The sequence below is a fragment of the Cydia splendana genome, chromosome 6 (assembly GCF_910591565.1).
Source record: "Cydia splendana chromosome 6, ilCydSple1.2, whole genome shotgun sequence".
Taxonomy (NCBI): Eukaryota; Metazoa; Arthropoda; class Insecta; order Lepidoptera; family Tortricidae; genus Cydia; species Cydia splendana.
This window is the reverse complement of record NC_085965.1, coordinates 10987299-11009778: the sequence shown is the minus strand read 5'-3', so window position 1 is coordinate 11009778 and position 22480 is coordinate 10987299. Positions and strand designations below refer to the sequence as shown.

The 22480-nt window shown below is 37.4% G+C and overlaps 2 protein-coding genes and 1 long non-coding RNA gene across 3 annotated transcripts; 1 reads left to right on the top strand and 2 right to left on the bottom strand.

Annotated features, from left to right (window-relative positions):
* Window positions 1–4979: 4979 nt before the first annotated feature.
* Window positions 4980–12596, bottom strand: LOC134791856 (uncharacterized). Its single transcript, XR_010144349.1, has 3 exons — window positions 12202–12596; window positions 8210–8401; window positions 4980–5591 (listed from the first exon to the last, which is right to left on the bottom strand). It is a non-coding gene; the product is annotated as an uncharacterized LOC134791856 (long non-coding RNA).
* Window positions 12597–12760: 164 nt separating this feature from the next.
* LOC134791390 (dual specificity mitogen-activated protein kinase kinase 4-like) lies at window positions 12761–20291 on the top strand. The gene is made up of 8 exons (XM_063762403.1): window positions 12761–12998; window positions 13110–13302; window positions 14735–14887; window positions 15282–15426; window positions 16562–16731; window positions 17456–17585; window positions 18470–18690; window positions 18921–20291. The coding sequence occupies exons 1-8, from the start codon at window positions 12965–12967 to the stop codon at window positions 19102–19104; spliced, it is 1230 nt and encodes a 409-aa protein (XP_063618473.1). The 5' UTR covers window positions 12761–12964; the 3' UTR covers window positions 19105–20291.
* Window positions 20281–21063, bottom strand: LOC134791391 (transmembrane protein 186). Its single transcript, XM_063762404.1, has 2 exons — window positions 20703–21063; window positions 20281–20622 (listed from the first exon to the last, which is right to left on the bottom strand). Exons 1-2 carry the CDS (start codon window positions 20992–20994, stop codon window positions 20327–20329), a joined length of 588 nt encoding a protein of 195 aa, XP_063618474.1. The 5' UTR covers window positions 20995–21063; the 3' UTR covers window positions 20281–20326.
* Window positions 21064–22480: the final 1417 nt, after the last annotated feature.

Below are 22480 nucleotides of genomic sequence, written 5' to 3'. Positions count from 1 at the left end.
TAAAGTTATAATTTATTGAGTTAGAAGCATGTTTTAGCAGTACTCATGTGCATGCACGGTAAAAAATCATATGTTTTCAATTATTTTGAAAATGACTAAAGTTAGGACTACAGTTATTGAAAACCAAATATAGTACGTTTAATATTCTTTCAAATGGTATCTATCACCAACTGATCAATAAAATAGAACCCGAGAAATAATGAAAAGTTGACGCCGGTCGCCCGCCATTTACGTGACAGCGCTTAGTGACCCATGCTGAACAAAATTCGTAATTACTTGGTTATATAATATCATACACCAATAAAACTTATGTTTTTGGTAAGCTAAAGAAATATCTCGTATATTTTGTAATAAAATAATTGCGGTATAATTGTAATTTATTAAGTTAGACGCATATTTAATCAGTACTTATGCTATCCATGCACGGTAAAAAATCAAATATTTTAAAATATTTTGTAAACGACTACAGTTATGACTACGGTTATTATAAAACAATAATAGCACGTTTAATACTCTTTCAAACGACACCTCACACGAACCGATCGGTCCCATAGGACTCAAGATGTGAACAAATATCAATGATGGTCGGCCGCCATCTTTGCCCCCCTTTTTTTCGACCCGTCCCCCCCTCCATAAACTAAAACCGGTCAATTCGTATTCTAGAGATCACGAGGAATACATCCATACCAGTTTTAGGTATTTAGAAGAGATGTCGACGACTTTTTTCAAAACAGGCCGGTTTCCTCCAGTCTATTATTTCTTATTGCGTATATTTACGATTTCGAGTTAACGATTAACTTTAACTTCCGTTAAAACTTTTGAAAAGTAACGTTTTAACGTTTAACGAAGTTAACTTTTTATTTAACGGATTAACGATTAACGAAGTTAACTTTTTGATTAACGGTGCCCAGCTCTGGCTGGAAAGCCGCTACACCGTTGGTGACCCCGAACTGATATACCATGGTACATGGTACCATATAATTTACCGTTTGCTTCAAACGCGGTGTATATTCGTTCTTTTTGTAGAATAGGTACTTATACATAGAGTACTTATACAGGGTGTCCAGTAATTAATGGACAACCTTCCAACCATCGGCAGGGCACCTTAGGCTGGTCCAGAAAATGCACTTATAGGTCTAGTAAAAGTTTCGTGGTTTTCGAGATAATCACACTTTTATGTCTTTTTTATTAGTTAGCACCATACTTCACTTTAATCACCATCTAGGCCATATTTTTGTTTGTAGAAATGTAAATAGCATGTGTGATACCATTTTAGAATCAGTATTAGATAAACTATTTTTAAGAAAGTTGGGCACTCTGTTCTCCATACATTTTTTTTTCACCACAAGCGACCAGACTTCTTGAAAATGTTAGAGTACAATGTAATTTTTTGTAATGTAATCGACAGGGCCGATGGTTAGAAGGTTGTTCATTAATTACTGGACACCCTGTATACTTGAATGGTGATAAGCAATTTGACTGAAATAATTGTATTGTGCTGCTTTTGCGACAATTGTTTCTATTTTTGGCAATGGGAATGCATCCAATTCAGTATAGGGTCATTGTGCTAGTTTTCGTCCGGTGTCAGTTTCCGTCCATTTGACGAAATTTGAATATAATTAAATATAAATAAATAAATAAATAGTGAGTATTATATTCCTTGATCCTTAATACCTAAACAATTTATCTATCTACATAAAAATATATTTCGCAAGTAGCAAATTATAAATAAATGAAATTTATTATTTACTAATCCGTCAAGTGGACGGAAACTGACACCGGACGATAAACTGACGCAATTATAGTCGCACCAATAAAAGTCTGCAGCGGATTTGATAGCCCACGCAGTGTAAGTGTTATGTATAAGTCATAATTTCATAGAAGATTGACGTTTTAAATGACACTTGCACTGCGTGGGCTATCAAAATCGCTGCAGACTTTTTACGGTCTAACTATACCCTATTTGATAATCGTTTGAGAATAATCGATTACCATCCTCTTCTTATGTAGACCTCCACCGGCAATTAGAACTTTTGCCCGCCAGGGAAATACACTGTGTTCGATGATACCGTCTTCGAGTAGTTTAGAGATTTCAGTTTTTATGAATAGCTCGTCATCGTCACTATGGCGCCTGGACCGGACCGCAATGGGTTTTGTGTAGTGTCCGACCGAAACTACTAAAAAGGGCAGCAAAATTAAGCCTACCAAAAATAAACGAAGTATTAAACACATTGGCTGCCCACCATCCTTCACCTAAAGTGTATCTCCCACGCCCCTTACAAATTTAGTGATCCCAGCATCACTATATTACTGAGGTCAATAAAGAGGTAACGAGCTTTCGATTCCACTGGTGATGCTCATGGGCACACAGAGAAGATTACGTGATCCCAACGGTGATGTTCAATGTTTATGGCAGCCAACGTGTTAAAAGATTAGCCTGCCAGGCTTTCCAGTTATATTAGGCTATATTGGTGTGCATATAAGTGAAACAACGACATATGTGCAACGTCTTGTAATATATTGATAATGATAGTAAATATATTTATGGAAGCATAGATTAAGTACATTTAATGCAGGCAATGACTAATGACATTCATATATTTATACAAATTAATAATAAAAATATAATTTAAAGTACATATGGTCCTATTTTCCCGCACAGTGCGTAAAATAGCACTTTTCGTGCGTATGTCAAAAGTTTAAAGGGCCATGTACTGTAAAACGTTGTACGATACTCGTGCGAATAGGTAATTTGCAAATCGTGTGGATTTAAAACACTCCCTTCGGTCGTGTTTTAATTTATCGCCACTCGTTCGAATTTCCTCTTTTCCGCACTTGTATCGTAAATAACTATTCGCCGCCCTAGGCCCCAGGCCCTGTATAGCCGCCTCTTTCAATAGCACTTGAAAGAGGGTTCTATGAGGTTCATGTTGTTCTAACTAAACAGTGATAGTGATACGTTTCAGCACTAGAACATTATATTTTTCACCACACCAGCTCGGAAAGGCTTACTTTGCACTTCAAAAACTGATAACAAAGTTGCATTTTATTCACATGTGAGGCAAAGTAATCAAATGTAAATTTTGAGTTGTTTTCTTATGTTTGCTGGTAGAATTGACTTTTAAATGATGATTTTGGATGATACATATTTAATAACATTCATTTGGATTTGATTTTCTTTGATATTTTACATTTAATATTTGCTTCGGGTTGGTGTGGTGAAAAATTTTGTGTTTCACTCGGGGGCAAATTTTGTTTAACCCTCGCGCTTTGAAACCCTCGCAACGCTCAAGATTCCATTTTTTTAACCACTCGCTACGCTATTGGTTCAATTTTGGAATCTTTCGCTTGCTCGGGTATCAATATTAGCACGAGCGATTGAACAACAACTTTGCCTCCTTGTAAAACAAATAACTATTACTGCGGGGCGGGGGCGCTGCTGCTGGAGGGGGCCTGACAATAGGGCTGTTGACATGAATCGCGAATATATAACATGTTATATGTTTACCATAGCATAATATTAGAATGCTGCAAATTATATTTGCAAGTGTAAATATGCTTAACAAATTATTTAAAAATATTAATCAAAAATTATCATGATAGTATTAAGGTTCAAATCTATGTAACAGCTCATACGAGTTAACATGTTTTGGTAATGTATTTAGGACGATCGACCACCTCAATGTAGACGAGCTGAATCTTAATACTATCACGATACAGGATACGAATTTAAAGGACATTGTTGCTTTAGCACGTGGCTAGGTATAATAGAGGTAGGTACGGGAGCTAAACCGCCCGTAGGTATAAAAGAAATAATGGTTTTTGTTAAAAGCTTATAGGGTCTTAGTTAGGCGTAAAAATAAGGCATAGGTATATACTATAATAGTAAATGCAAATAATCCAATTAGCTTCAGGATGGTAGTGTAATATGTGGTTCGTATGCGTGCATGTGCCTCCATCAATTGGTTGAACAAGACAGATTCGAACTGTCGACCTCCGTCTGTGGTGATGTGAAGAGCATCAAGCATGCCAAACCGAGAGATCTACCAAAACCAAACCAATCTACTAAAAGTTTGCAAAGCTAACCGTTTCTACTACTGTTTTAACATTGTTCTATAGATAAATTACTTGGCTATCGGTATGGTATTTGCGGATTCCTGAATTCGACGCCACTTTTATTCTACACGTCGTGAAAAATATTGCGGCGTCGATTTTGGCTTCCTTTGTGTGACGTAACACAAAAAAAAACACGTACATTTTCTTCATTTTGTGTTACATTCTTGCATATTTTTGTGAATATTCCATTGTGTTACCTACACTTTTTTGCAATTCACTCGTTTACGGGTTTTACTAGTGCTGCACTCTGGCAACAGAACATTGTATTCTCTATCGCCATAATTTGTGACGTTTTCAACCAAAAGGTTATCATTGTCGGTTGTCGACGAGGCTGATTTCAAATTGAAGCTTTATGGAAATAGCGCCTTATTGACAACAGATAATAAGTACCCCTTTGGTTGAAAATGATAAATTTGTCCCTATTACCATAATTTAGCCATAATTATAAACGTATTCATGAAAGCATTTTTCAGCTTTAGATGTGCATATGCAGTCATGCACATCTAAAGCTGGAAAATACAGACTTATAAATCGAAATGTAATAAGTGACTTATGAACATATTCCGATTGATCAAACTTTAATTATTCTATGTGCGGCAATTAGCACTGTACGTAAATACATACCTATTTCGAAAATTTTACCGGCCATATGTAAGTACTTACTGCAACTACAAAACGTTGTGCGAAAAGTTAAGGTGGTTCGCTTTCCATACAAAAAACAATTGCGTTATATTAAGTAATTACACACTATTAGGTACTTAATTGTTTTTTGTATGGAAAGCGAACCACCTTAATTGCCAACGAGAGGCGATAAATTGAAACACGATCTAAGGGAGTTCTACTTTTCGGACATGTATGTTTGGGACTGCTTCTAACTCGACCTAGCAGAGATACTATTTTCTTGCGCATGATTGCCAGAAAACTTCTAGCTTCGCAAAACATGCCAGATGCACTACATCTACGAGGTAAGCCCAACAGCATTCTGAATGCATTGTTATACTGCACTTTTAATGCATTGTAGGCTCGCTTCGTATAGTTAACCCACAGGCCGCTCGAGTAAAAGGAATGGCAATATGATCTAAAGAGCGTTGTACCTTGACATTACTGATATTATTAACATAAAAGGTTTACATTTGCTCCATGTGAAGCTGTTGGAGGAAAGAAAATTATAAAACTCATGAACATTCCTTTTCAATATTTTACTGACAGGTGAATAGGTTCTAAAAATGTAGTGCAATTTCCTTTACCTTCGTATTTTCACGGATACGTCCGAACGTCTCATATATGCTACTTGTATTTCAGTCAATACAAACAGTACTGAGGCGAGGTTGACTAAAGTAGCTTTTATACCTAACTATTCGTATCTTCTCCTGCAATTGGCGACTGACACGAAGACGTCAGACGCCCGAGGCGCGCGACGCACGTCCGGCGCCGGCGACTCAGCAGAGACTCATTCTGGCTGCTTGTATCAGCTCCTGAAATTTGAGAATAATTATATTTAGAATATTTGTTTAAAATGATTTTATCAGTGCAACATAAACTTTAATTCACTTTCATAACTTTCCTGGCTTATTTAAATAGGCCCTACATACACAGATGGCGCTAGAAATAGGTACGTAACTTTTATGAAAACCTAAATGTTAAATGTTTTAAAATTATGCCTGCTTATATGACCTTGTATTATCGTAGTTTATATAAACTGATATGTCGTTTTTACAAACACTCCCTCAGTGGACTTGTTGTACAAAGTAGCAACAAAGGTCTTTCAAATTCTGAAAGTGTCATTACGGGATTGTCCATATGAGTATGACACCAACGAAACCGCCAAGCCGTACTGTTTGACCAAGATGTTGGCTTTATACTGTTAGAGCTTATAAAGTTAGGAATGACAGAGTAAAAGTCTTGGTACCTACTACGGGATCTGATAACTTTTTAGTATAAAAGCTTTATGCAACTAGTCTTGGCAACACTTTACATTAAATGTTTTGGTGGGTTGTTCTAACCTCAAAAGTAGTATACTAGAGGTAATTGAGGTAATCTGAAAAAAAACCCGCCAAGTGCGAGTCGGGCTCGCGTTCCATATATATGTATATTACACAATTTTTAACAATCAGTGCCGGATTAAGATATTTTGATGCTTTAAGCATTTCTAGACCATGGTGCCCCCTCTCCCTAGGGTCATCAAGATTACATTGATTTTTTTGGTAAATTGAGAGAAGTTCAATGCCGCATTACAGCTGAGAATGGAAATCAGTCACATCATTTTATCACGAAAATTGACAGTGCCGTAGCAGTAATGTTGCAACAGAGTGCCTAATACTGCTGCAGTCGCCACCCGAATGTCACCTTTATCATATCTAAGAAAGTGATTGAAACGCGAGCGAAGCGAGCGTGAAAATTTTTCGATATAAAAACGCAATATGATAGACAGTTGTACATTTTTGCTTTTAGTATGGAAATCAGTCACATCATTTTATCACGGAAGTTGACAGTACTGCAGCAGTAACGTTGCAACAGAGTAATGTTGCTGCAGTCGTCATCCGAATGTCACCTTTGTCATACCTTAGAAAGTTATTGAAAAGGCGAGCGAAGCGAGGGCGAAAATTTTTCGATATAAAAAACGCAATTTTACTTTTAGTCCGAACCAGGCCCGAATCCAGGATTTCATACAGAGAAAGGATGGGACAGTTTTCTATCAGCCTAGCTTCGCATAAGGCTCGATATTTAAGGCTCTCAGCGAGGTTGTTTTCATGCATAAAATATGCAAGAAAGTAGAGCTTGGAATTGACCAAGTGAATTGAATTGGCGAAGTGTGAGCAAGGCAGTAGGCCCAGCTGCGAAGAGGAAAGCTTGGATTTGGATCCACGCCCAAGTGTAATTACTTAAGGCAGAAGATCAACTTTGCCGTAAGGCAGAAGGCCTCGCATAAGACCTAACGCCGAACCGCAAAATAGTGGGTTGAAATCGAATCTATGCGAATCACACCTCTTCTACTGCTACCGATTGTTTCCCAAAGAAATACGCGCCATTATTTTTGCAAACTAGCTTTTGGACAGCTAAAAAAAAATCGTGTGGTAAAAACGATGTGTCTGTCCCTAATTTTAAAATTTGTTCACCTTTTTCAACCTGGCATTTTGGTGCCCCCCCTGAACGTGGTGCCCTAAGCACGTGCTTGTTTTGCTTATTGGTTAATCCGGCACTGTTAACAATGTATTTTTTATGTGAAACGTGAGTGAAATCTAACACTTTAAACTCTCGCGTTTTGTACACATATTTAATTACACAAACGGGTCTACCGCGTTTGGTTGGCGTTTGTGGGTTTGTTGGGACGTCAGTCTTTCCGTGACCACAGCTGGTGCAACTCAGCTGAAACATCGGAATTAAAGGTAAAAAAACAATGAAATTATATCGCGGTAGACCCGTTTGTGTAATTAAATATGTGAGTGAAATATCTTTAAAAAATCCGTAGGGGTCGGATCTAAAACTGTAATTAAGTCCGACTCACGCTTGACTGTACATTTCTAATAGGTTTTCCTGACATCTATAGGTATAGACCTATTTTATGTATTTTTTTCAAAATTTTAGACCTAGTAGTTTCGGAGATAAAGGGGGGGAATGGTCATTTTTTGCCTATTTTCTTGAATAACTTCTAAACTGTTTATTAGAAAATTATAAAAAAAATATATTTGAGATCCTTACAATAAGCTCTTTCATTTGATATGTAACATGATATAGTTTGAAAAAATTTTTTTTTTAGATTTTCATTTACCCCCCAAAAGTGGTCCCCATGTTTAAAATTAACTTGTTTACGTTACATGTCCATATTTGGGTCACAAACTTACATATGTGTACCAAATTTCAACTTGATTGGTCCAGTAGTTCCGGAGAAAATCGGCTGTGACAGACGGACAGACAGACGCACGAGTGATCCTATAAGGGTTCCGTTTTTTCCTTTTGAGGTACGGAACCCTAAAAAGGACTATAATTATTAAAATCATTTAAATTAATTAAGGTAAATGTGTGGAAAACTGTCAGGTAAGACGACAAGCTCTTTCAATCCTTCAACTCTTGCACTTGTACATTCTCTACTTACAGAAGTTTTGTAGAGCAGAATAAGCGAGGCATCCATGTAGGGGTAGTGTAGGGACGCTCGGCAGGAAGCAGGTGGGCTGTCGATCACGTGTTGCGTTCATTCAGCCCAATTCCCTAGAGTTGGAGCTGCAGCTAGGTTACTGTCCCGGCGGCATTAAGTGCCACACCATTCTCCTCGAATCTTCTTGTTTTCCTGCAGAACAGAAGAACATCTTTAAGTTCGTTTTCTTTCAGTGTGTCTTTACCGAATGTATTATATCGCGGTGCCGCATACATGAATTACATGATAAGTTCGCCTTTGTACTAATGATGTGTGTTCTTTCATGTTTTATGTTTCTTTTTGTACAAGGACTATACCAATTTTAATAACAAAACTTCCGTGAGACACAGACATATTAAATATATTAAAAACGGGTCACTCACGTATTTGACAATAATGCCATAAATGAGGGTAGTTTCTCGCCCCCCTTGCCGCCACCGGCGCCTGCGCCGAGTTATCGGGCGCGGAGAGCTGCGGCCCGCAGTCTGCGCCGGTCCGTCACCGTAAACGCAAGCTCCTGATGACACTCCTCGGTACGGAGTGAAACATGTCGAGCGTTTTTCGACTTAAAATACGTGAGTGACCCGTTTTTAATATATATTTAATAAGGACTATACCAAACAAACTTAAGAATATCCACAAATACAACCAATTTGCAACAAATCTAAAAAGTAAGCTGGTCGAAAAGTGCTACTACAGTATATCTGAGTTTATGGAAGATAACTTCTTATAATTATAAGTATATGTAAGTACGAAAACACATTTTAGTTAAAAAATATTAAATTGATTAAGTACTCCTAATTGTTACCTACTCTTAATTTACTTTAAGTCATGTTATGCTTGTCACATAAAATTTATAATTTGATTTGTTACAAATATTTTTGCGATACCCTACCAGGGTCCATGTGCCTGTATGTTACTATGCAGTTTACTTGTATGTAATATAAATATGTACATTGGATGCAAAATAAAGATCTCTATCTCTATAAAGATCTCTATCTCAAATGGCTCAAAAACAAATGAAGGGACCGGATGTGGTGTCTTCTCGGAGGACCTGAACATATACATCTCAAAACCCCTGGGTTACACTGGGAACACAATACGGTATGCCAAGCTGAATGTGTAGGAATAATAGAAGCTTGCAATGCGATAAAAAGACGAGAAGTAAAACAAGAAAATATAGTTTGACGACCGGTCTGGCCTAGTGGGTAGTGACCCTGCCTATGAAGCCGATGGTCCCGGGTTCGAATCCTGGTAAGGGCATTTATTTGTATGATGATACAGATATTTGTTCCTGAGTCATGGTTGTTTTCTATGTATTTAAGTATTTATATATTATATATATCGTTGTCTGAGTACCCACAACACAAGCCTTCTTGAGCTTACCGTGGGGCTTAGTCAATTTGTGTAAGAATGTCCCTATAATATTTATTTATTTATTTATTTATTTATTTATTTATAGTAATACTGTCAGACAGTAAATCAGTACTGCAAGCACTAGGTAGCTACAAACTTACAACGGAACTCATACTTGAATGTCATCGAGGCCTCACTGAAGTGAGCAAAGAAGGCAACAAAGTAACAGTATAATGGATAAAGGGGCATAGTGGATCAAGAGGAAACGATGCAGCGGATGAACTGGCCAGGAAAGGTTCAGAAACCAGCTAGACCAACATCACAAACAGCTTCACAATAAGTACTGGACTAAAATGAACACCTGTAGGCAGACCAAAGAACAAAACTACAAGCTTACACCAAAATATTACTAAAAACACCCAGACACCAACTACGCAAAATAGTAGGATTAATCACAGGACATAACAGACTAATCCAGCGGTCGGCAACCTTTTAGCAGCCAAGGACCAAATAGTAGTTACCGAAGTTGATGCGGGCCGCACTTTGTTAATATTTATGACTTTATCAGACATTGTCGTTTGTCAATATTACATACAAAATAGCCTAGGAGACTCGCGGGGTGCAAGTGAGAGGTTTGCGGGCCGCTAGTGAAAGGCTCGCGGGCCGCAAGTGAGAGGTTCGCGGGCCGCTTGTTGCCGACCGCTGCACTAATCAAACACCTACATAATATGGGTAAAACAGACAGCCCCATGTGCAGAGTGTGCATGGAAGAAGAAGAAACAGTAAAGCATATTCTCCTACACTGTATGTAGAAGGTAGAAGTATACAGGAACCAATACCTAGGGACTCCGTGCACATTGAAGGAGGCAGTTAGCAACCTGAAGACACTGCTAGGTGTCATGGAGGAGCTGGGGTGGCTATAGTTCGTTTTTTTTTGCATTAGAAAGAGCTTGGAAGAAGGTAAGCAATCTTGACATGTCTTTTAGTTGAAAAACGCTTTTTAAAAATCAATAACTATTACTTATAAGAATAAGAATAAGAATAATTTATTTCTAAAAACTGTTACAAACATAGTTACCAGGGGCCCCCGCACTAGGTTACACCTGTATCGCGGGGAACCAATTACACTTGTATAACAGAGTTTCGTTATCGTGTGCAGGTCATACTATTAATATAATATCACATAATAACATTAAAACTTACATTTAATACTTAAAACTAAAAATTAACAATTAACATAGTCTAAGGTAAAAATTACAGTGAAGTGACACTTTGCAAAATAGCTTCTGTCTCTGTGTAACTCAGTGATTGAAGTAGCTTATAGGTAGTGTTTTTGGCCTCATTTGCAGTGCTATCTTTTAAATCACAGTTCTTGAGAATGGCGTTGTAAGTTGCTGCCTTTATGTAGTCCCCGAAACGTTTAGCAAATGCAGATGATACTTTAGGTACCGGTAGATTAAATATGCGCTTTTTAAGGAGCGAATTGTAACAAGTCAAGTGTTTAGATGATATATGGGTGATCACAACTATTTTATGCAGAAACAGTTGACGAACGGTAAGAAAGCAGAAGAATATAAATGAACATATTAGATTCATAATTGTTACATATTTGCCGTAACTTATTTTTAGACTGTGTTTTTCAATTAAAAGACACATCAAGATTGTTTACCTTATATTTTCTAATGCTAAATAAAACTAACTATAGAGTAGTGCTACCTCGTTTTCACGCAAAATAGGCCAATGGTTGTCGACTTGCATAAAATGCCCAGTATAACTAACTAACTAAGGGGATCCACCAACATAGGTATGTATCCTTTTGTAGTTTTGCTGAACCTATAAACACAATTTTTTTGCTCTTAAGTAGTAGTTTTTGATGGTGTTTGATCCATTGATCAGTGACCCAGTCTCAGTTTTTCTGATAAACAGCTGTCTTAATGGACTCACCGATATGTTTTGCAGAAACCTGCACCTTGTAGCATACACCTTGTTTTCTCAGTCAATCTCAATATAAATAAATATATTGGGACATTTTTACACAAATTGACTAAGTCCCACAGTAAGCTCAAGAAGGCTTGTGTTGTGGGCACCCAGACAACAATATAATTATTCAATATACAAATATCTGTCTCATCAAACAAATAAATTCCCTAACCAGGATTTGAACCCAGAACCATCAGCTTCACAGGCAGGGTCACTAGGCTAGGCACCCACTAGGCCAGACCGGTTGTCAAATATAACCAAGATATTCTTTTGAACAAACTGCCATATCACTGCTGGTTTCAATCTGTGCCCTACATAATCTACATACTTACTGCTGTCTGTCTCTCATGCAGTCTAAAAAAATTAAGTGTGGGGTACAAACTTTGTGTCGCTCGAAAGTCGAAACCCTCTTGCCTTATCTCCTGATCCACCTTTCAGTACTGGTCATCACTCAAGTAATTTTCCAAATTTCTGGGAATACTTCTAGCTCGAGACAGAGGTTAAATATGTCCCATAGCGGCTCCGCCAGCACCATGCTGTACAGTCCATACGCACGAGGGAATACCATGCGGACACGAAGATTTTTTTAGCTTAAGTTGTTGAATTGCGGCACTTACCTCCAACTTCGGCTTCTCCATTAATTAATATTTTTTCAGTACCTCGTACCTCTACTGAGTCTACTGTTTCTTTTATTAGAATTCATTTAATTTTATTGTATTTGTAAACCAACAAGTGTCAATACTGTCAATGTCACTGAAAGATGGCACTAGAAAAAACCGATTATTTTTAAATTGTCAAGAGCTAATGTCAGAACGTCCCTACTAATTTTGACAGCTCCCTTAAAAAAAAGAATGTCTCTGGTTTTTGGCTTCCAATTATTGGGTCGTACATTATTGGGTCGGGCTTTCTCGACCTGTACCAATAATGCGCAGCCCAATAATTGAAAGCCAAGGGACTCAAATTAGTGGACGCGAATTATGGGGTCGTACATTATTGCCCTGTGAAAAGAGTGTCTTCGTATTATCGCCCCGGACCAATCTTGTGCGGACCGAGAATGCTCAACCCAGGAATGTACAGCCCAATAATACGCGTCCACCATGGACGCCAATTATTGGGCTGTACATTCTTGGGTTGAGCATTATTTGGTTGTACATTAGTGGCTCCCGATCTATCTATACCTGTCAAACGACGGCAAAAGTACGTTTCTCCGTGTCACTTTGCTGTTGTCGATAAATACGATGCATAAATTGAACAAAACAGATTCATGTTGTTCATTATGAAAACTTGACCCGTTTCAATATTCATATCTTCAAATGGAGAGTTGTGGATTCGTTACATACACCAAAGAATAGTGAAAACGTTACAAGCACATCCATTAAAATGTCGAAGAATGGTGAAGTGTCATCAAACCAAGGTATAAAATAAAATAAGATATTCCAGCAAATCCCATATGTTCTAGGTCAATTGTTTACAAGCGATATTGCCAGTAAAATGTGTAAGAATGTGCACGTTGTTAATATTTCAGGACCCAGCAGACCTAGTATGCCGAAACCTGATTTGAATCTGTTCAGTACTGAAAAACGCAAAATTTTGGATCTACAAATCGGCGGGCCCTCGGGAGATGATGCGGCTTTCGTGCCTTTCGCGAACTCCGCCGCGGCACCGAGACCTCGCATACCGGCGCGCACCATCAGAGATGTGTTGCCTGAAAACACAAGGTAACTGTGCCCCACTCAACTAGCAATTCATTATACTCATAAATACTTGTAATGTTTCCTAGTTTTACTATGAATGTTATCCCTATTAATCAATCAGATTTTCCAATTTTAGCTTTTTTTGGAAGACTTAAGTACTTCATAATTAAAATCAAAGAGATTTCTCTTTGAAAATGATTGGCATTAAATCTTTGGTTACACCATTTTATGTAAACTACCTGCATGTTTATAAAGCTACAAGTAGTTATGCTAATAGAACCCTGATAGAAAAATTATTATAAAACACAGTTCTTATTAGATTAGGTTGTGTAAAAAATCTCCTAAAACATTAGGTACCTATAATGTTCTATGCCAGAGACACTAACATTCATTTTTTGTATTGAAAACAGTTACACCTAACATGGTTAAATAAAGAAAACTACAAATCACAAAAGAAAAGTTTAACATGCAATTACATCACATAAATAAATAAATGTCCTTGCCAGGATTCAAACTCACAGACAGGGTAGCTACCATATTGTTAGGAAACATGGTCTCCTTGCTTTAAAGATATCAACAGTTATACAGTTTTTTAAGGTGTTGTGAATATTCATATTTTCTAGTGTACCAAGCTATTAATTGCCAGGCGACTCTCATGTAATGCATAAAGCAAAAAAGGTGGCTGATTGAGGAGTGGCAAGTCTGTTTATGGTTAGGTCAGAGGTTCTTAGCCTTGTCAATGTTTTACTCCTTTCACTTATTCTGGAAACTGATTTTACCCATATTTTGAAGCAAACAATTAATACAAGCATATATGAATAAGTTTTATACCTCCAGTGACTCAGGAGGTAATCACTCCCAGGTTTGGCACCATTTTAGAATTCATAGAGGCATGTCTACACCGGCTGTTTTGTGCGCGAGGAAATTGCCTCACATGTATGCTCACTCAGTGTGGACCGGGCTACTTTGTTCTTCCTCTGTCTCCCCTTGACCATGAACACTGTAAAGGCTTACAAACAGACAGCCCCATGTGCAGAGAGTGCATGGAAGAAGAAGAAACAGCAAAACATATCCTCCTACACTGTAAACAGATAGAAGCATACAGGAACCAATACCTAGGGACTCCGTGCACACTGAAGGAGGCAGTTAGCAGCCTGAAGACACTGCTAGGTTTCATGGAGGAGCTGGGGTGGCTAGAGTAGTGCAACCTCGTTTTCACGCAAAATAGGCACATTGGTTGTCGATTTGCGGAAAATGCCCAGTATAACTAACTAACTAACTAACTGTAAAGGCTTCAAAACGTCAGGATGTATTTTAAATTCATTATATTTGATATCATTTCTCATTACTCATATCCACCCAGTTAATTAATAAATATCACTTTCATGTTCATGCCCCAAGTTAGTGAGTTAGCACACATATGTTCATAATATATCATGTGAGATTTTATGTGCAGGGATAGATGCAGGATTTATCCATCCATGCAGTCGTCGGGTAAGCTGCAGCTGTCTGCAACAGAAATTTATGATTTTACCGCTGATGACCTGATTGATCTGGGAGAAATTGGACGAGGTGCCTTTGGAGCTGTAAATAAGATGGTTCATAGGAAGTGAGTATAACTAGTTTCATGTTAATGAATGTTAGTTGAAATTTATGATTTTAATTGCGCTAAAGAAATAAATATTAGTAAAGTATAATAAGTCATAAATAAAGAACATAGTTCATGAATAACTGCCCTTACTGGGATTCAAATTTCAAACTCGGGATCACCAGTTTTATAGCAGTTTCACTCCTAACTATGCAAAATGGCAGTTGAACTATATTGTCCCGTAAAACTTCAACTGCTTATATGAATAAGATTTCCTTCAAGTGGCGTACGTCATTTTTTTAAGTTGTTGGGACTTTGATTTTGTTTTAATTAATCAGATTTCATATTTAAATGGCGTAATTGACCGGGTGCGGTTCCTGCCACTGAAGGGTTAAGAATGTATTATTGTAAACAGAACTAACCGCGTGATGGCTGTGAAACGCATCCGCTCCACCGTGGACGAGAAGGAGCAGAAGCAGCTGCTCATGGACCTGGAGGTGGTCATGAAGAGCAATGACTGTGTATATATCGTGCAGTTCTATGGAGCGCTGTTCAAAGAGGTAATTATAGTAATTATCTAATTCATTACTCACTACTTTTACTATACCTCTTTTTTTTTAGCATTAGAAAAAGACTACACAATTTTGACGATTCTATCGACGACTTTATTGAAAAACACTTTTAATTACCCAAAGGGTAAAAATGGGTCCCTATTACTAAGACTCCTTTGTCCGTCTGTCTGTCACCAAGCTGTGTCTCATGAACCGTGAATTTTTGTTGCCGCTATGACAACAAATACTAAAAACAATAAAATAAGTGGGGCTCCCATACAACAAACTTGATTTTTTGCCGTTTTTTGCGTAATGGCACGGAACCCTTCGTGCGCGAGTCCGACTAGCACTTGCCCGGTTTTTAATAATAATTCACTGCAAATATGTAACAATTATATATGTATACAATTATATATATATGTTCATTTACATTCTTTTGGTTTCATAAGTAATAGTTGCAATTTTTTTAAAGCGTTTTTAATAAAGAAACACGTCAAGATCGTGTAGTCTTTTTTAATGCTAAAAAACGAGGTACAGATGTAGTGCATAAATATTTTCCATCGTATTTTCACGGAAACGTACGAACGTCTCTTGCTATTTCAGTCAGTTTCGTTACAAAAAGTATTGAAGTTGACTGAAGTAGCATGATAAATACGAACGATTCTTTGTCATTTGTTTCTTTGTTTTTTATTGAACGTATTTTTTGTCAAGATGAAAACCCTAGTATGATCTGAGAGATTTATGATAAGGCGTATTTGGATATTTCCTAATATTATGGACCATTTTCGGAATTCCGAAATACACCATATGTTTTTTATTTACCTTCTTCCTCGCGTTATCCCGGCATTTTGCCACGGCTCATGGGAGCCTGGGGTCCGCTTGACAACTAATCCCATGATTTGACGTAGGCACTAGTTTTTACGAAAGCGACTGCCATCTGACCTTCCAACCCAGAGGGTTAACTAGGCCTTATTGGGATTAGCCCGGTTTCCTCACGATGTTTTCCTTCACCGAAAAGCGACTGGTAAATATCAAATTATATTTCGTACATAAGTTCCGAAAAACTCGTTGGTACGAGCCAGGGTTTGAACCCGCGACCTCCAAATATATATGTTTTTTATTTACCATTTTACAAAAATTTCAGGGTGACTGTTGGATTTGTATGGAGTTGATGGACACCTCTTTAGACAAATATTATAAGTTTATATGCGAGCGGATGCAAACTCGAATACCAGAAACCATTATAGCTAAGATAACCCTAGCTACCGTGAAAGCTTTAAATTATTTAAAAGAGAAGCTAAAAATTATTCATAGGTAAGTAAACCGAATATTATATGACATATGACTTTAAAATTTTGATATAATTTTTTTGTGATATTCTCGCGAAGGAAGGGATTAACTGTACTGCCATGCCATAAATAGCTTTAATAAGCTTAAGTATGTAAAAGGAATGATTTTTATAAATGTATTTCTTTCTGAGAACCTCACTATTGTCTCCTAGCTCAGGAGCCAGGAGACAATAAATAGAAGAACGAGTTTTTTTTCTCATATAAAAGCTATTTCTTACTGTAATTCAGGTCAAATATTTCGCCTAAGTATATCATATGAGCCAAGAAGCAATGGGGTTGGCAACTGTCAAAGGTTTGCATAGATAGTGCCATCATAGCTTGCCCCCTGTCTCTAGTTTTGTTGCTGTCTCTTGTTGTTTGTTGGCAATGCTGGCATCCAGGGCATAAAATTCTAAAAAAAACGAATTTGACACAATTCTAGGGTAAGCTATGCTGGCGCCATCTGTAAAATACTTCGACCGGCCAACCCCATTGATATCTCATTTATGGTGCTATGGTGGATACCACTAACATATCCACCCACCCACATAAGTACATACATAAACTGCTAAAATTAAAACCTTTCCTTTTGGCTTTGCTGTAGCTGGGTAAAAAGTTAATTACCTAATCCATTCGTTTTTTATATACATTATAATATAACCATATGATGATGATATTGATGTTTATTATATATTATGTACTTGTCACAGGGATGTGAAGCCATCAAACATCCTGCTGGACAGAAGGGGCAATATTAAGTTATGTGACTTCGGTATTTCGGGCAAGCTAGTGGACTCGATAGCCCGGACTCGGGACGCCGGGTGCCGGCCGTACATGGCGGTGAGTACTGTTCTATTGTATTTTTATTTGACAAAAAAAAATATATAAAGGACTATGCGTCAAAATTGCCCAAAACCAACAGAGTTGAGAGTTAGGTCATTAGATAGGTATTTATCTGAACTTCATTTCCTTCTGTGGGCACCAAGCTGAATTCCATTGCAGAACTGAGATATTGGTAGTTTAGTCAAAATGTCGTCACCCTTTTTACCTAGGCAATAGAGTCCTTTGCCGGGCGAGCGCGGCAAATCATTCAGTGTGCTCGCCCGGCTGTGCGCGAACATCTACCCTGCAGCAATTAATTTACTTACTTGGATTCTATTGCCTAGGTAATAAGGGTCACGACATTTTGGCTAAAATACCAATATCTCAGTTCTGCAATGGAATTCCGCTTGGTGCCCATAGAACAAAATGAAGTAGGTATGTACATAGATTTACCTATCTAATGACCTTACTCTCATTTCTGTTGGCGTTGGATCCAGGCTCCATACAAAGTTGCCCATGGTCCTTTAGCGTCCAAAGTTATAAAACGATTTCGATCTAGTTTTTTGGCTTTTTACATGAGAGGTGACTTGATGTTAGTGGTAGGGCGTCAAACATACTCTTTGGGCACGTCAAAAAGTCAACTAGTCAAAAGCCCAATAAGGTTCTCAAGTCTACACCTCGACATTGTTAGAATCCACCTTGCTAAAATTAGCGAGGAGTAAAAGCCATTTATATAAAAAAGGTTCTCAAATGTCATATTAGACAACCGAGTGGGAATCGAGTTCTATGGACACCTTGAGACTGGTAACTAGTGCCCTACCTGAAAGAGTCTAAATATGTCTGTATATACTTATGACAAAAATAAGTTACTTATATTGTTTGAATAAGTACTGTGATCGCAGCCGGAGCGCATCGACCCGGGGCGCGCGCGCGGCTACGACGTACGCTCGGACGTGTGGTCGCTCGGCATCACGCTCATGGAGGTGGCCACCGGCGCCTTCCCCTACCCGCGCTGGGGCTCCGTGTTCGAGCAGCTACAGCAGGTGGTGCAGGGCGACCCGCCGCGCCTCACCAACGCCAACAATGCCTTCTCCAACAACTTCGTAAATTTCGTCAACACTTGGTGAGTTATCTGCCTGACTGCGGTAAAACGCCCTGACTACCATAATTGATTAACTTACATACTTGGTAAACGCAATGAATCCTAAGAAACCTGTTCAAGTTTCAGAAAAAAAATATTATGATTGTTCCCAACAAAATATTTACAAATTTCCAACTTTATAATTTCAAATTATTTATTTAAAATTTTATCCAATTAACTATTAGAAATTTAAACATTAGTTTTAATTGTAGCCTCATCAAAGAAGAGAATCAGCGTCCAAAATACAACAGGCTTTTGGAACACCCTTTCATCAAAGGCATAGACACGAGCCGGGCAGACGTAGCAGCGCATGTCTGCGAAGTGCTGGATGCTATGGAGCGGAATGGAGTCAGCCCCTTTACCACTGACCAGCCTGCACAGGCCTGGCTAGACTAAAGCGTTCATGGTCAGGGCTGATGGTCCATGTCTGTCTAAATCTGGCTCTAGTTGGCGTCCAGAGCTCTAGAGCACCAGTGCTGACAGTGAACACAGCAACGAAAACAACCTAAAAAATTGGTTGATCCAGGCTTGCAACCCATTCAATTGTTCACAATATCTCACTTGCAAACTTACTCCTTCACGTCTGTTAGTAGCCTTACACGTTTGTAACAATTATGCAGTCAGAGTGGATCACATTTTATCACCAATTAATATTAAATGTCATTGATTCTCAGTGACTGGCTTACCTTTCATGGCCATATTTGAGTTGTCCTTACTTAGGGCAAATTTGCATTTCATTGATTATCTTTCCATGTGAAAGCAAAGATCTATAGTATATTAATAATTATGTTTAGAGTTGTGCTGTTCTTTGGAACATTTCCCATTTTATATGGAAAACATTGTTAGTCATGAATGTTTATCATGCCAAATTGACAATGTTCTTGAGAATGGGATAGTTCTTATTATGTTAGTTCAAGTAGTAAAAATTCTTAACTTAAATATGTAATCTTTACCATGAACTTCACAGAAATATTTTGAAGAACATTTAGTATGGTCCTGTAACCATAGTAACCAATCTCTATTAACACTCCAGGTTCTCCAATTTTATTATATATTTTATCAAATGGAATGTAAATATTTATTATCTATTCTATGCTGTCTTGTGTATGTACTTTATATAGTAAATCATTTTATAATATTAAAGTTTTAAATCATCATCAGTTGTTATCAGTAAGCTCATGAACACAGTGCCGACTTGGCTTCTTTGAGAACCTGGTTTAATACCTTAATATGGATGTAAAAAGTTGTATCTGTGTGTGTGAATTGCTTGAAGTTAAGTTTCTTTGGCTAATGAAATGAAATACTGGTTTTAGACTTAGGGCATACAATATGTAGGTAATTTTATAAATTTGTATATACAGACCGATAATAATAATGAAAGTGAGCGATGGCATGTAATTCATTTCAATGCATTCATTTATGGCAGCAAAACACTTCAATTATTAACTGCAATAATACTTCACTAATCTACTTATTAAACAATATCTCAAATGTATTTGTTTTGGGTCTCATTACTATTGTATTATGTATGGTATAGATTGAATTGAATAGATAATTAATGAAATAAATTAGTATTTTACAAAGTTTATCTTTAATTCTAATATAGTTTAATTCAAGCTTATTCTATAACCTGTCCCATTTTTGTAGAATTAAGGACTTTCCCGAATTTTATAAACAGCTTATACTTGGTACCATCAGTAAGTTGAGGTGAAAGATAAATTGCATCCATTGTTTTTTGTTCCAAGTCAAGAAGTGGTATCCATTCATCTGCAGACACTATTCGATCTCTTCTTCGGCCCCAGAAATCCACTGATGATATTTTAATCAGTTTATTATCTTCACTGATGTACAGAAATCCAATTGCATTATTGAGTGGTAAACTTGCCATAGAAAATAGGATTGCGCCAGTAACACCTATAAGCAGACAATTGTTTATAAAATTTGGAATGTAGCTACTGGACTGGCCTCCAGTATTTTAAATTAAATTTGCTTGCCTATGTATGAAGCTGCAAGGAAAGAATATTCAGGTAAAACACTAAGTGTCTCCAATAAGCCACAGCCTGGTATGGCTAAAGAAGTGCCAATTATATGGTAGAATTTCATCCTGTTTAATGTAGCTATATGTCGAACAAATGGAAATGAAAATACGGTTTCAAGTTTTTCTGTGCGGTCATGGTCGTGGCTGACTTTTGCAGAACAAGACCTGATTAGCCACGGATTACGGATCGCGATCCATGTGGAGTTATGTGAAAAAATATTCTTTACAAAACAAGTACCAATACGCATTTTAAAGTTGTTTTAGCTATGTTTACATAAGATTCTCAACTTAACCTAAAAAAAAAATAATGTAGGCTGTCAATCTATTGAGAGGTACGGTCCAAAACAATGCTGCGTTTTCCCATCATAAAGGCGTATCCAGATTAGTCAATTTTTCGCCAATCTGACTCAGGAGGTGCGGATGCAAATACCATTCATTTCTGATCAAATCAACCGATTTGATCAGTCCCGTCTGCATACCACTTAATATTCATAATGTGGCAAGCAAGTGGCATGACTCGACCAAGGGCCCAACGTTTTCTGTTCTCTTTCACGGCGCAGCAACTAGTATCATTTCTCTCTCCTCGCTCTCGCTAAAACGTAGTGATTATATGCTCTTTGGCTCTTTTAAAAATGCCGTTTGTCAAAAAAGCACAACTATACTGTTGACAAGATGGACTTCAAATCAAGTGTTGCCTTTTATGATGCGCCCAGGCTGTGTATGTGTGCGTAAAAGCGTATATGTGTGCTCTTTTAGGGATGTGAAAAGTCGATTTTAATCATGATATATATCGATAAACGCTACACAGCGGAACGAAATAGCGATTAATTGAAGCTTCAACGTCTTCGTTAAACATAAACATAATTGAAATGCTAATGGATAATTAATATATTATAATGTAATAAAATAATTCAATTATTGCGGAACACATATTTTAGTAGGTATTTATGTATTTTAATTAAATATCTGAACTTTCCCTTGGTTCCCTGCTGGGGCGTGACGATAAAATTGTGATCTGATAACCACAATAAAGAATAAAAGCGTTTTTGTTCATTTTAGGTATCGTTAAACTTTTGAAGTAAAATTAAAATTGCAAGAAATGTCGATAGTTTATCGATATGACTTTATCGACATGGCTACAGCAAGGTGGGCCTCATTGTTAATCGTACACTAAACAAAAGTGGCAACAGTGACAGCTCGCTGAGACGGGATCTCTATATATTAAATCTATGGTTACCACTTCGTATAACTGCGTCCCTAGCACATGCTAGACATATACTAGGGACAAGACAAAGGTTTAACGATACCTAAAATGAACAAAAACGATTTTATTCTTTATTATGGTTATCAGATCACAATTTTATCGTCACGCCCCAGCAGGGAACCAAGGGAAAGTTCAGATATTTAATTAAAATACATAAATACCTACTAAAATATGTGTTCCGCAATAATTGAATTATTTTATTACATTATAATATATTAATTATCCATTAGCATTTCAATTATGTTTAACGAAGATATTGAAGCTTCAATTAATCGCTATTTCGTTCCGCTGTGTAGCGTTTATCGATATATAACATGATTAAAATCGACTTTTCACATCCCTAAAAGAGCACACATATACACTTTTACGCACACATACACAGCCTGGGCGCATCAAAAAAGGCAACACTTGATTTGAAGTCCATCTTGTCAACAGTATGGTTGTCCTTTTTTGACAAACGGCATTTTTAA